The 16,109-nt window shown below is 34.9% G+C and overlaps 1 protein-coding gene across 16 annotated transcripts in view; it reads left to right on the top strand.

The window, feature by feature from the left end:
• RALGAPA1 (Ral GTPase activating protein catalytic subunit alpha 1) overlaps positions 1-16,109 on the top strand; it is a 139,125-nt gene that overhangs the window by 42,899 nt on the left and 80,117 nt on the right. For 9 of the 16 annotated variants that reach the window (XM_042046974.1, XM_042046980.1, XM_042046976.1 and 6 more), the window contains 4 exons: positions 1,163-1,324; positions 5,465-5,605; positions 11,753-13,324; positions 15,243-15,367. In XM_042046974.1, coding sequence (XP_041902908.1) covers positions 1,163-1,324; positions 5,465-5,605; positions 11,753-13,324; positions 15,243-15,367 — 2,000 coding nt within the window. The remainder of the gene's footprint in view (positions 1-1,162; positions 1,325-5,464; positions 5,606-11,752; positions 13,325-15,242; positions 15,368-16,109) is intronic. The other 7 variants (XM_042046985.1, XM_042046984.1, XM_042046989.1 and 4 more) reach the window with 3 other exon arrangements.

Genomic DNA, 16,109 nt, shown 5'->3' with positions numbered 1-16,109 from the left:
CATGCTTCTATGCCTCATCTTAAGCAGTCATCATTCACAGTTTTGGTTTGGTTTTTTGCTGTGTGACAACTGGAAATACATTTCTCTGTAGTCAACCTTGAGAGGTTGTTCCAGACCATGCATTATTTGTTTTCCTGTACTACACAGCTTTCTTCTTTTTCTTACTAAAAAAACACAGGTTAAACAAAACAAAAAACCCAAACAAACAAAAAACCCAACAAAAATGAAACAAAAAATGGCAGTCTGATATAGGATAAGAATGTGTAGTAAGAACGTGTACAGTTATTTGAATATATGCTTTAAAAAGCATGTTGAATCATCTGAGCCAAATGAGAAAAGTTTATGTTAACCTTCAGTGACAGAGTTTCAGAGAAAGCCTCCATTGCTAAATGTGAGTTGCAGAGTCAAGTCCAGCTTTAGAATTAATAGATATCATACAAATTATGCCAAATTTCTTTGTCCTTGTTTGTTTGCTAATAATAATGAACATGTTGGACTAGGGCTCTCTTTTTCCAAAAAGATGCCCCTTTAATGATTGTAATTGTGTCAGTTTGGATTATTAATGAGCTCAGTCTGGATAAGGAAATACATTGCAAATATTCTTCACTTCTTTTTTTGTGTCTAGCTGGTTTTGATAGCTTCTCATATGAGCTTTACTTACTTCAATGTAAATGTCAAATCTGATTTGTTCCATCTTAATCTTACTATATGATTTTCTGTCAATTTCTGAAGAGCCCTGTTCTCTGAGCCCATCGTCAAATTTTTTTTGCTTTTGCATTTTGTGTAAAATTATGCTATCATTATTTCATATTCCTCAATGTTGCAAAATTATTTGGAAACCCCCCCCCAATATTAATGTTTTGAAATGTATGACTTTGTGTGTCTTATCTGGTAGGAACAGCAAAGAAAAAGTTACATATATTATCAGACTACAACCTTCGTAAGCCCCTTTTTTCAGAAAAGAAAATTACAGTGGTTTAATAGCACCAACATTTCTGAAAAAGTTTGGGTATCCCTCAGTGTTAGTGCTGGCTTAGCTTTTGAATTCATGCTCGCTTTGGTAACTTAATTTAAAGCTTTAAAATTGTTTGGAAGAGCACATCTACAATCATCTGGTGATAGCAGAATAGAAGTGAATAGATTTGCAATTTTATTTTTGCAGGAGTTGGGCATGAATTCCCAAAGTCTTCTGTTGATAAGTCCTTTTCTAGAGGCTGGAGCCGTGATCAGCCTGGACAAGCACCAATGAGACAACGCAGTGCTACAACCACTGGCTCTCCAGGAACAGAAAAGGCAAGGAGCATAGTACGGCAGAAAACAGTTGGTAAGTATCTGTAAGAGCTGATAAAAATTACATTTGAGAAAGGGTAAGGAATTGATAACTGATTTCTATAGCAGTATGGATAGCTTCTTTCCACAATGGTATACTATCTATAATGATTTACACATTAGTTAAATGTGTAAATTATGCAGCCCTATGTGCTTTGAGGGTAGCTGAATAGCTTGTGGTTACTAGAATTACAGTTACTGCAAATGAAAGTAATGCAGTTGCTGTATTAATTCTTAATGAGTTTGATCACGTGCTTAAGCTGGATTGGGAAATAATACTGTTGTGTATATATGAAGGAGAAAAAAGCTGGAATGGTGTGAGCAATGGTGCTGATAGGTGGGTAAGAGAAGGTTTCTTAAGTAGTATGTGTTTTCATAAACTGCAGAAGATGGGTTGAGTATTCTCAAACTGTGCAAAGGAAACTGGGAAAAATATGTGTAAGTCTGCATAGGTTGTAAAATGTGCTGTCTTTTACTATACCCTGAATATTGCAATAATGAAAGATTGACACAGATGTGTGCAATACTCCATTTCTGAAGTCACCTGTTTCTGAATTTTATTACTTGCAGATACTCTTTGCTGTGTTATAAATGAGTTATGCTGAACAATGCTTTAGGTGAACTCCTCAAAAGAAGACTCATTTATGTTCATATGATTTTCTTAGACTATGTTAACAGGAACTGAACTACAAATTTCTTTACTCTGTTGTCTCATCTTGATGATCTCAGTGCTATTGCTTATGTGAAGGAAAATTAAGCTGATTCTAATTTTGTATTTAAAAGAAGAACCTTCTAAGGAATATCTCTTACATTTTTACTATCTTTATGGTAGTAGTAGCTTTGGTCATTGTGTGTTGTGTGTTCACTGATACTTCTTGGAAGTAGGTACATTCTGACACAGTTTTAAAAATTTGGGATGTATATTGGCAGTTGAATATGTAATTGTGCTAGCATTTCAGAAACTGACATTTTCCTTCTTTTTCCAAAAATATTTGAAGATAATTTTTCTAAGTCACAGAGGTTATTTAGACAAAGTTTTTATTTGAATATGCCTCAAAATTCTCCATTTTAAAAAGTTTTTCTCTCCCAAGGCTCCTGTTGATTTGGGAGAATTAATTGTCCTGTAAGGCATACAGAAATGAGAAAAAATGAAGTCATGATTCCAAAATTTCCTGGTTTTTTTGCACATTCAAATGCTACACAGCTTTTCCTGTATCTCATGCTGACAGCACCTAGTTTTCCTGATGGATCACAGATCCTTTAAATGTAATTTCTGCTTCTCTGTAGATAGTCTGTGATTAACAGTAATGGTGGTTTTGTTTTAAATCTTAATTGTCTTTAAAAGATAAAGCTTATGTTAAAATTTCTCCTTTACAAATTGTTAATATTTCAGATATTCAGAAGGTTATGTTGTTTGGTCAATTTATTAATGATTTTGTTTTGCTGCAATGGAAAAGATGGCTATTTATATGATGTTAGCCTTAAAATGACTGGAATTTATCCTAATCAAGCTTTATATTGACCTGGTTAGCAGCAAAGTAATCTGATTTTAGTTTCACTGCACTTTAGCTTCCATGGTTTTGTTTCTTTCCTCCAATTATCTTACATATTTGATATTAATAAGCCAAGTTTGCATCACTGCAACCAGTTAAAATTTCAACTGTATTTGTGTTGCAAAATACCAACTGTGGACAAGCATCCCAGCATTGCTAGGATGATTTTAAAAGACGATAAGTCCAAAAAGAGTTGCCAGAACTAGAATCCCAAACTTCAGGTTTTTTAAATGTTAATGAGCAAAATGTTACAAAATGTTACATATATCTTAACTGCCTGAAAACGGTTGTTTGTTATTGCCTCTCAGGTCTGCCAAGAGGGCTGTTCAGCTGCTTCTTAATCTGTGCCATTAATTCAGGGTCAAATTACAAAAAAATAGCCACAATAAGTAAAATCTAGAACATTTTGCTGGTCAGATCTTCTCCTTCAGTTTATCGCTAGGTCTGCAAGCTAAGTCTGGAATTGAGTCAGACCTTAAATATGTTGCATGATACGTGATATGTATTACATTCCCTTTGATTATGAGTAACATATACTCTTAATATCTGAGTAAGGGGGATGTGGATGTTGAATATTTTATGGTAAGAAAAAGCTGGAGTTTCTTTTTCATCTGTTTTATGTTGTACACATTTTGTGTACATCTTTGCGCCTCTATTTTTTGAGTCATCATCATGCCAGCACACATTTATTGCTGCACCAAATATGTGTGTGTGCGTGTTACTCAAATAAAAATCACAGCTTTTTTGATATGCAGTGTGTACATTTTTAGCCTGAACTTATGTAAAGTGATTTTTTGGAAAGGGCCTTTAAACATAGTATGCATATGGGTTGAAAAATCTGTAAGGTTAGATAGAGGAGTTTAGGCAGGTTCTAGTCCTATAAAAATACTGTATCAGAAAGAATTTACTTACCTATTATTCTGCTTTTGTATAGACAGTAGTGGAAGATTATAAACTATCAAATATCTACGTGTTCTGATATTGTCTGCCTCCACTCAACTGTTTAATTGAATGTAATATGGTGTAAAAAAAATCTAGTCAAATTAAAAGGGACACTTTATGTTAAGATTTATAATCAACACAGTATCCAATATCAAAAACTTGATTTATTTAGGATAATTTAGGCTGGAAAAGTTCCTTAACATTTACTATGTAGTTTTTATTTTTTCTGTTGCCTTCATTCACTGTAAGATTCCCAGTGATGAATGTAATGCATCTCACTATAACTGTATCCTGAATTTTATTACTGTATCTCTTAAACTGACTCTAAAGCTTTACACGTAACTGCCTTTTTTAAAAAAATAGTTTCTGTCATATAAAGTTTACTAGAGCATTGCTTCAGTCTTAAAAGATCTGTCTTTCTGAATTGTTTTTTCAAACTGAATTTAAGACTCCACTTAAGTTGTGCTGCATTTGTCAAATGTATTTTCTGCTCTGTGTGACCTCCAGGTTATCTGCATGTGTTTATTAGCAACAATTCTTTAACCTGGTTTAGAAGTGTGATGTGCTCAACTTTCACTGCACTCTATTCACATACATTTGATTGCCATGCAGATCAGGAGCACTAAGATTCTAAGTCTATATTCCATGTTGTTTTGAAAATACACATATAGAGAGAAAAGTTCAGACTAATTAAGTATTGCACTGAAAATATTTATGTAAGGTACTCTGAAATTTCCTTGAAGAATTTTATCAACAATAATTTTATCACCAATAATTTTTTTAAAAGTTAGCAAATTTACAGCAGTTTGAAAGGAAGCTGCCTGAAGCAACGAATATTACTTTTTGAAGACCTTCAGTGTACCTTGAGGTTGAATGCAGTATCAGTATAACCTTGATTGTAATACCACAATTCTTATGTATGTTTTGTATTCTGTAGGAATGTTGGCAGGATGTGAGATATGAAAAGGTGAATTAACCTTAGTTTAGCAAGATTTACCCAGTATCAATTAAAAGCCAGGCCCCATGGATAAAACAATTTAATGCTTTTCATTGTCAAACCATTTCACTTCAGTCATTTCATTTTTAATGTGGAGCTATAACAAGCTTTATTGCAAATTTCTCTACACAGAACTGATCATTTTCTCCTTATGATTTTGAATCTCTTCTGGAGAAGATGAATTCAAGAGTATGGGTATTTCTATAATACAGAGATGCATTTTCAGGATAAAATCAAAGGAAATTCGAAAAATGCAAATGTAGTACAAGTTTTTCTGTTTAAAAAAAATCAAATCCAGAGTGCATGCGGAGTAACTTTAACTTTGATTTTTCAACCCCTGATGCAGTAGGAAAATGTGTTAATTACCTTATTGATTTCAAATGCAAAATCTCTGTAATCCTCATAATAAAGGCATTGTTGCTGCTTTACATAAAAGTTGAAAACTCAGAATGTCTTATGTGTCCACTGATTTTTTTCTTTCTTACAGCTCTGCCAATATCTGCCGTGCTGAAACGTTTTAATTTTTGAATTTTCTTCCTTTTTATCTTTGTTTTCTCTGTTGCTGCTTTTTCTGTGACACAAGCCTTTCATTATAGTCACTCTTCTTTTTTCCTTCCCCACTTCTTTCTTTTCCTTTTTAAAGCCATGAGAAGCCGATCCATTGGTGAATGTGCTCTGCCATCGGCCTATATACGCAGTGCTAAAAGTGCTCCTGTTCTGATCCATACTTCCAAACCCTTCTTGCCTGATATTGTTCTCACTCCCCTTTCTGATGAGCTTTCAGGTAGTGCCACCTCTGCTAATTTCTGCACCCCCTTTATCACTTTTTTAAACCTTCTGCTTTCAAATTCTGCTAAACCATTAAATTTTTCAAAGTAAAAATACTTTGGGGATGGTGGGAGAGGGGAAGAGATAAAGAATTAATATTTTGAGTTTTGTAAGATACCATGCTATTTTACAATTCATTCTGGAACTGTTAGAAGTTAGTGCTGTGCCAATGTTTACTATCATAAAAGAGAAAATTTGAGAAATCTCTTCACTTTTCCAATTTATTGGTAAGCAGTAATATAATATCTGTCTACCAGAGAGTACAACTAATCTAAAATTTTTATTTTTGATGAGGGAGGGAGGGAAAGGAAGAACTTAATTTTACTTTAGTTTGCCACTTACATATTTCTGTGTAAATTTTTTAATTCAGTGTCATAGACGTGGTGTGAACAACCATGATGATACACTTTAGCTCCAATGAAAAAAGAATATGGTATCATATAATATGCTTTGGAGTGTGACTGGTTTTCATTACTATATAAAACCATGAAAAAAATCTGTAGTGTGGAATTCTCAAGTGTGGTGTTTTGGTATTATTTTCCAAATGATCCATTTTTTAGGATTGTGGCTTTCCTCAACATTCTCTTTCGTCCAGCAGGGTGTTTGGCTACAAGTTGGACAGTAGCTTACTTTGGATACTTTTATTTGAACAAATAGATTCAAAAATTAGGATTAGCACAGACTTTAAAAATGCATGTTTTCAGATAATGTAATTTTTCCAAGTATTACATAGGTATAAATTAGTAATGTGTTAAGGCTGACAATCATGTTCTGCCTTTTTATCAATGAGTGGAAGAAAAAATTAAAGCACAGTGGGAGGACATAGTCAAAATGGCATACAAATATAAGGACTTCATGACAGTATTTGTTTTATGAAAGATTTTTTTTTCTGTCTCTCCTGCCTGCCTTTGTTACCTGAGAAGTGCCAAGAACTGTATCTTCATAATTGTATTTAGTCAGGTGTCATGTGTGACAGAATTCTTGTTGTGAAACAGAAATTTGGTGCCTTAGTATTCAGTCTGAAAACATTAATGGACAATCAGGAAAGAACCCACTCTAGAGAGACCAGACTTTCACAATGAACAGTTACGAAATATTTGAATGCAATTCTTGACACCACAAACAAAATTTAATAAAATAAAAATAATATGTAATAAATTAATAAAAGTATGAGTGCAAAGAGTATCTCTTCTGAGATACAAGTGATTATAACTTAGAGATTTTTCTAGGAATGATACATGAACAACCTTTTAGAAAATGGGTCCTACCTGGCCATAGCATTGTTGGAAACAGTCAATGCTTAATGGAGACCTTAAGAACACCTACAGAAGGGTTATGAGCTTTCACAGTGGACTATTATTTCATCACATAATTGCTGATACTTAATTATCTTCTCTTAAACAAGGCAAAAGTGCTTTTGTAGTCAGTTTTATCATCCATGTTTCTGAAAAGTCCTGGCTTGCATATTACTTCTAATGTGTCCCAGACCTGATGGCTCTCTTGCTATTATCCTTTATGTTGATAGTCATCCAATAGAAAAACTGTATGACAAATGTAATTACAAAAGTAAAGTGACGTTACAGACCATTGCACTTCTGACATAGAAAAAGTCCTAGGCCCTTCCTGGTTTTGATGTCTTCTCAAACAGATGGGTGTTGCAGCAGCTTCATGATGTGCCCAAGAATCTTGAACATTGCCAGAAAATTAAAAACCTCTAGTGAAGAAAAGCAAGCTGTTAAGAGTGTTGATGAGGAGGTAGCAGAGAAAGGGAAACACTGTCCACTGGATCAGAGTGCACTTTGCTCTTTTAATTTTCCGCATTTTAAATTGTGCTCTCTTTCTTCTTCCTTTTTTTTTTTAACATGAAGCTTTATCATTTTCCTTGTCTTTTCTTCTTACATTAAATATATTATTTTCTGAAAGCCTTCTGTTTCCAGATGTACAGCATGTAATTTGGAAAGTAATCAAATTGTTTCTATCGTAAGTGCGTTCTAGGTAATGAATGATGTTTAGCTAGTTGTGACAGCCCGTCATCTTATTACAGGGTTATATGAATATCCCTGTTATCCAAAATGACTTTACGATCCAACACAGCTTGAAGGAGAGGACATTTCAAATTATTCCAGAATAATAGGATGACTAATATTAAGTTTTTGGAAGTAGTATTCAGCTCCTTTTTAGCTGTAAAACTCATAATTGAAAGGTGGACCCACTGAGCACTCGTGAATCTGGACAGGTAGTCTTAACAGAAAGCATTCATGACCAAACTTTTACTTTATGTACTGTGTATTAATTTTCAAGAGTAAGGCAGAAAACCTGACTATAATTTGTGAGACATAGTGTTTCTGCTTGAAGATCAATCAGTAGGTTGATAAAATATATTGCAAAAGTTCAATATTGTCATCCAGTCATCTAGTGTCATAGAGGATGCTTTTGCTAAGATTGTAATTCCTTCATGTCGTTTCTGTAATGTTGTATTTCCATGTGCAGAATATTTGCAACTTTTCAAGTAGTATCCAGAAAGTGAAAGTGATTTATGCTTTAAGGTGTTTAGTTAGTAAAGTGATTTGTTACAGTATATTTGTTGCAAATCTGAAATATTTCTAAAAAGAATTTCCTCCAGTCCTACACATGTACAAGATAACTAGTAAAATGATGGTTCATTCTGGAACTGTTGGGGGTTTTCAGGTACAAGACCTGGAATAAAGTGTCAATGAGATGTAGGCAAGATTCCTAGAAGCAGTGGGCAAACTAATTAATTGCAGGTGGGAGATTTTTCCTTATCCACTGGGACTAAAAGAATCAAATATTAACCTGAAAGGGAGATCCATATTATGCCTTTACAACCTTGTTCCCAAATCATTAAGCAATCATTAAGACAAAATATAAAGAAATCATAATTGTAATGTCAGTATGGCTGTAATTATTCTTTAATCTCAGAAACTCACAGAATGCCTGTGTTCTTTTAAAAAATCCCCAACAAACTATTGAAAACTCAGAAGCAAAATGTTATTTTTTCTCCACTTCCCAAATTGACTTTGCATGATGAAATAAAAACCTGTCCCAGCATTACACAGGGATCTTCTATTAGCACTCATGCTGTCTTGTCAGAATGTGTCTCTCCATGGGTCTGTATTTTAGCATATTTATCTCACACTTGATGCTGAAAAGCTGCCTTCTCTTTCTGCCTTCTAGCAGCAAAAGGAGAGGCAAGGTTGATTTAGGAAAGTTGTGATTGGCTGAGATTGGCCAGATGTACCAATAGCTTTTCCTTACTGTACCATATGAGGAACCGCGGCAATTTTTCTCCTAAGGGTGCGGAGGGTCAGATACCCAGGGTCAGCCTGCTGGCACACAGTTGCAATGTACAAACTCCTTGAGAGTTTATGGTGTCCCAGTCTGACTGTAATACCTGTGTGCAAGGGTGAGCCCTGATTGTAAAAGAAGCAGTTCATTTGGGTTTTTAAGTATTGTCTGTGTTTTCAGTGCTGGTGTTGCAGTAACGTTTTTCATTTCCTTCGTTTCCTCCTGTTCTACAAAAAAGAAATCTTCATTGGCACAAGCACATGTTAGTTTGAAGATGTGTACTTGTATGCGCTTGTCATGAATATGTGGGCACCTAAAATTAATTCTGGATCAACATTGAAATAAATGTAGCTGAATTTATTTCAATGTGTGGAGCTGCTTTCTGTGCATTCTGAGTTCTCTGTCCAATTGTTTTTAACATCCTAGAAGGTCATGATCACTGCATGCATGCACAGCATGGGATTTCTAGGCTGCTGCTTTAGATAAGGTTGAGTTTATAATAGATACAAAAAATGCATACTGAGGGCTTAATCTGAGATCACTGTATCATAGTTGCATGTATTAATCTCATATATATCATCATGCACACTTTTGACCGAATTCTGTGGTCCTTTCTTTGCAGCTGTAAGAAATAGCTTGAGACTATGTTAGCATAAAATCTCTGCCTAAGTCAGTAGGGAGTTTGAAATAACAGTTCCAACTAGAGAGAGACACCATTCATTTCAGAGGGTGTTAGTTCGTGTAGTTAGTAATAAGTTGAACAAGAGCAATGATGGGACATTTGTTGTTTATCAAAGCTGAAGAGAAAAGGAATAATAGATTGTGTTGTATTCGATGATTTTTCAGTTCATGTTTATTTTCTGAGATAGCTTGGATGTCATTCTCTTTTTCCAATATAGATCTCTCAATTTCCTGTCTAATAGCTTCTTTACAGTTCAGTAAACTTTGCATGAGGTAAAACTTTTACTTCCGAATTTTAACTTCTTTGAAAAATTGAGCATGGAAATAGCATTTTTCATTATCTTGGAACACATATGTTTAGTTAAGTACAACATATCTCATTCCTCTGGTTTATATGTTTTGTTGAGAAGGAGGATATGAGAAAATGCAGCTCCATCTCTAACATTCTCAGAAAAGTGTAAGCAGTTCAAACAGGTTTTAAGGGGACTTCAGATTATATATAGAGAGAGATCAATGTAGTAATAATTTGAAATACTTAGTAATATTTGTATATAATATTTAGTAATAATAGAAATATTTTAAAATGTAATTATGCACATAGTTATTTTAGCTGTAACACATAAAAGGGGAGGGAAAGGGGCTTAAACTTTGTTCTGATATTAAGTAAATTCACCATTGCACTCATGAAGTTAAACCTTCTAGATAGAACAACAAGGTAAGTCTGTTTATTGTGGCAAATAACTCCTGCTGGTGTTCATTTAAGCTATTTACTGTTATTCCTGAGTTTGAAAGCATCTCTACAACTTTTTAAGTAGTAGGTAGTAAAAAATTAGTCTGGGGAATAAAGGATTCTATCAAAAAGAAAGCAACAGAAAATTGAGTAAACTGGTTTCACCTTGCTGTTTAAGTGCTTATCTCATAAAAGGACTACAAGGGATAGCAGTTAGTTGACTTGTCTGTAAGGGATATTTAGTCTTGCCTGCACTGGTGATTTGATAGTATATAGTATTCCTATAACGTAGTAGGAAATCTGAAGAGATGCGTGAAGTTTCTTTATTTTTGTGGATAATGTGAAATCAGCTGATACTTCCATACAATTTGTAGGTGATCCATGTTGGAACTGCAGCTTTCATTACAGTTAACTATGGTATGTACTGACACTAACATAGGAAGAGTCTCAACAGAGACAAGGAATCACTAATTTAAATGGTAATAACAAATTCTGGTCTTTTCATAAACAAAAGTGTCTTTACTCTAATGTTAACTGTTGTGAGGCTGCAGGATGTTTTTTGGTATCAGAGTACTTAATTCTGTAATTCTCATAAATGTTACATTTGGCTGAGTAAAACTGGAAGAAGAGGGAGAGGTAAGCCTTCATTAAGTATTTAGTTTCATATTTTGAAGATGAGAGACAAAACATCCTTCTAGGGAAGAAGGGTATATCTTTAAATTGTCCATTTTGTACAGTCATCTTTTCTGTATAGGACCTGCTCTTCCTTGTAATTGAAAAGCTTTAGTCTTTAGGTATACGCTATATTGCATATCCCAAAATATTTATAATGGTATGATAGTATTCTTTCTGATATTTAAGTAATTTGTATATATACATATATATATGTTTTTTAATTAATGGTTTGCGACTTCAATAAACAACCCTAATTTTCCAAAAAACATCCTTATTCTCTTTGGAGTTGCCCATTTTTCTGAAGATGTAAATTCCACAAAGGGAATACTACTGTTAAGCTAATTTGTATTCCAGTAACCATTTCCTGAACAAGCTAGCTGGAATAATATTGGTTGAATTATTGAACTTATTGGCACAGCTCTAGCTTTAACTGTATTTCCAAACGTTCCATGACCTCACTGTTTGTTCTCATGCATGTTAACATTTAAAACTGTGTTCTGATGGTCTAACTCATATTACATTCTGTACTGGATATTATGTGCGTGTGTTTTTAACACTCTAGTATTGGAAAAAGTGTTTTTGTTGTACCTAAGAAAACAAGGCTCTGGATTTTTCTGGCTTTTAAAGTCACATAATTAGGATGTAGTGGTAAATACATATTGTCTCTATTCGTAAATTTTTGTGCATGTTACATATACTTTTTTCCTACAGACATTGATGATACTCAAATTCTTCCACGTCCGCCTCGAGTCAGACATTTTTCTCAGAGTGAGGATGCTCCAAGTGAAGTTTTTGGTGCATTAAATGAAGAACAGCCACTGCCACGAAGCAGCAGCACCTCTGACATCCTGGAACCATTCGCAGTTGAACGAGCCAAAGGTGCAGTTCCTGTCATTGACAGTTCATCCCATCATGCTCCAAGCTTACAGAGTTCCACTGAGACCTCTTCAATGCATAGATCCACTGAAAGCCATATCACTGATACAAATAGCAGAGAGTCCTCCTTGGAAGTTGGGGATAGTATTTATGACCATCTTTGTCATTTAATAGGGCCGGTAGAATTTGCAAACACTGCCTTTGAACAAAGCCAATATGTTGACCTTGAAGGTGAAGATGATCTCCTTTCCTCTCTGAGAGAATATCTTATTAAAGAAAAAGAAGAACTTTGCGGTAACGTTGAGATAGATAAATGTGAGGCTTCTGCTCATGAAGTTGATACATCAGTAAGTAGGAACGATAGATTACCCCTGGATGGATTAGAAAAGAGAGATCAGACTGGTCAATGCACAACTAGCATCACTGTTACAGAAAGAGCCAATAACACAGAGCTGCACCTAGAACAAAACCCAAGTGGCTTCATAAGTAATATTGCACCTACTCAAGTAGACTTTTTTACAAGAAATCAAGCGCTTAATAAAGCCAGACAATTAGATATTGATAAACAATATGAAAGCATGTTTGATCATGGGTCAAGTAGTCCTAGCAGTAAAGAAGGGAAGAGATGTCTGTACAGGCAAGCAGCCACTGAAGCTGATGTAGATTTAGTTGTGGAAGCAGCAGTAGCTGAAAAGAATAAAAGTGCCCAGTTTAATGAAAAAGCGACCAACTCGTGTATTGTCCATGCAAAGAAAATTCTTCCTAAACCACAAGTTGATCCTCAAATGCCTCACATCACAGGCACGAGCAAACTGGCACCAACTAAAAGAAGTATATCTGAAACCGTAACTCATAGGGCCAAAATCATGAAAATAACAACTAAAAAAAGAAACAGCGTTCATGTTACTTTTAGGCCATCTACAGAATCGGTTCAATTTTACAATCCCCTTGAGAACAAAGAGGCTGCTTGGAAAGCAAGACTTCGTAAACTTGGTGGCTTCAGTAGTAGCAGTAGTGGTAGCAGCAACAACAGTACCAGTGCAAGCACTAGCTCATCAGCTGCCACAGAGCTGGTTAGACCTGGAATATATAGACATCTAGATGCAATCAATGCTGCTTCGGCTGGCAGCAAGCAAGTTAAGGAACCTACAGAAACTCAAGCAGCTGTGTTGCAGAAAGAAAGTCTTGCAGTTAGTCAGTCCCAATCTCGTAGTGCCTTTAGAGCATCGGGTCAGGAGTCGGCACAACAGCAGGGCTCCCTGGGTGGTGTTTATAAAACTGTTGTACATGCTCTTTCGAAGCCGAAGGCAAATGTTTCCCCACAGAGGCAGAACAGAATGCCAGCAGAGGCTCCACTGAGGGATCTGTACAGTCATGTAATGGGCTATTTTGGAAGGAAAGCTGCAGGTGAGCACTAACAGTGTGCAGAGCGCAAAAGGAGAAAGGCAGCACCAGTTTGGCTTAATGCAACTGAAGCAAGCTCTGATAAGCAATCAAAAGGCTTTGGGATGATCACTGCTTTCCCTGTTTGGTTATGCATGCGCCTATAGCCAGCTGATATTTCTCCCAGCATAAGTTACATTTACATACTTTAAATTACTAATTTTTCTTTTCAAGATACTTAGTTGAACCTCTTTGCTGCTGAAGATCATCAGGTTAGGGAAGAGGAAGAGACAATAAATGACCTAATAAAGGATTAAGCCTTGAGACTTTAGAATTTTCATCTACCATGCAGAGTCTTCAAATTAAGCCTACTGAATGATTGGCATTGCATATTTTATCAGAGTGTGGTATTCCACTCTAAGTGTAGTTTTTTTGTCAGAAGGACCTGGCTCTCAACCAACTAGGTTGAACTAATTGTATTTCTGGTTCATTTAGTGTGTTTTCTTCTTCCTCCTCATTCTCTTCCTCCTTTTCCTCCTCCAAAACAAAAACAAAAACAGCCCCTCAAATTTACATTTGGAGGTCATTTTAGATGGTTTTAAAAAAATAGTCTGAAATAGCAATCTGCTGTTACTGGAATGATTTCATTACAGCAGTTCTCTGAGTCTAATCATAAGGTTTTGTTTGAGTCTTTTTCAAAACATATCATAGGCCTTCCTATATTCATTCATCAAAATGGCTGCAGTTACATCTTGGCAACATCTTCCATTGCTTTCTTTTTTTCTTGGAATCATGGATGTTCATGAAGGTCTTGTGATAGTCTTTCTCCTGCTAACTGTGAGACCTCTGTGGACTGATCAAAAAAGAAGGCTGTGACTAATACACATTGTCATAGTTCACATAACCTTAATTGAACAATAAATTAACTTTCAGCAGTAATGCAGGTTTTCCTTTTTTCCCATTGTTATGCTGGCATGATTAACAGAGGAGTCTGCAATGCATCCTGCACTGAGATGTTAATGCCACCTGAGGGCAGTCTCTGTAAGCACAGCACCTGAGAGCGGTACTGTCATCGGTCTCACAAAAATGATTTGCTGCTCTTCAGAAACTAGACTTCTGAAAAAGAGATATCTAGGAAGCACCAATTTTAGAAGTACCTGTTATTTAAAATCCAGCATTTAACAGAGCCTCATTGTTAGAGTAAACTAAACTGTGGTCTCATGAGAGATGATGCTGAGGGAAAAATTTGTATAAAGAGAACATGAACTGGAATAGCTTGAAGACTTTAAAGGCGGATATCATAAAGTGAGGTGTAACAGCCACAGCTAAATATGAACAGTGTAGCTATATCAAAAATATAGCACTAATAAAGGAGTGAACTTCATTAATTGTTCATAACCATTGATCATCTAGAGTTAGAACTTTCATTCCGTTTACTAGCATGTAATTTTATTATGTAACATTTTCTTTGCACTATTTATACTAACTGTATACAGTGCCACATTGCCATTTGTCATTAGTATATATTACAACCTAGTTTACTTTTTCCACAACATTGCTTTTCATCAGGAATGCAATGAAGAAGGAGCCTGAAGGAGTCACATAATTTTTTAAGAATTTGTTACTTACTTGTGATATGGAGGAAGAGCATATGCTTTATCCTTAAAGCAAGCATTAACAACTTTGAGTAGTGCTTACCTATAAGCTTCCTGCTCTTAAAGGTGGAATTGGAAATCAACTAACCCCTGCTTAGTGGGAAGAAGAAGCCATACTAATTCTGAAAGTAGAATCTGCTTTAAAAGAGGGACATTCTTAAAATGCATGTTTGGCAATTTTGATTTTTTAATTTCTGTTAATTAGCAGATTTTTTCATTTGTTACATTTTGTTTTGAAAATGTCTTGATGCATTCTTTACTATAAATGGTTGTTCATTTGCTTTTAGCTAATAGAGAGGACATGAGTCAGAAGTTGCACCCTATTGATAGTGATATTGGCAGTAGCAATACAAATGTTCCTGACCTCATGGATGAATTTATAGCTGAGAGGCTCCGCAGTGGTAATGCACTGGTAAGCCTTTAAACTTGCTACATTTCAATACTTAGGTCTCCATTATGTGTGAACTTGTCAATGACATGATACATCAGTTCATTAAAAAGTATTTCTCTGGCTTTTATGAATCAGAATTAAGAATATTGCTTAATTATGCTTTGCCTTTGACATAGATTCATGCCATTTTATACCATTTGTGTTTTCATATTTATTAAATCTTCATCATGGAAGCAATGCAGAAGTTACTGTCTGATGAATAGTCTCATGGAATTAAACAGCCTTAATTGCACCTGCAAAGATATCTGTACATAGAATACTGTATTTTCAGAGTACTAGTTTAAATGTAAATTTGCATGGTAAGTAATTGAATAACATGCTGTAGTACAGTACTGTTTACTACAGGTATAGTCAATGCAACACACTACAAAACTACTCAAATATATTTTATTTTTTTATTTCACTTGCAAGTGTTGAATAATTTCCTGTAAATAGTGCTCTGTTAATTGAACCAACTTTTCATATGCTTTCTTCCTACACTTTTCCAGAAGTGTCGTGTTGTTTGGAATTGCATTCATAATAAGAAATTTTAATCAATTTTAAGTCAAGAATTTTTGGTTACTGTTGAATGTTTACAAAAGGAGACAACTGATTTGAAGAGATAAGTGCTTATTAAGGAGTAACAAAAGGCAAAAGACTAAAAAAAAGTTTCAAATTAAGAACAGAATGGGTAACAATTTAAAGATAGTGTTTCAAAATTGTT

This window comes from Corvus kubaryi, unplaced genomic scaffold, assembly GCF_017639235.1.
Source record: "Corvus kubaryi isolate FWS band 111438036 unplaced genomic scaffold, C.kubaryi_AGA036_p1.0 66, whole genome shotgun sequence".
NCBI lineage: Eukaryota > Metazoa > Chordata > Aves > Passeriformes > Corvidae > Corvus > Corvus kubaryi.
This window is presented reverse-complemented; position numbering and strand designations above follow the sequence as displayed.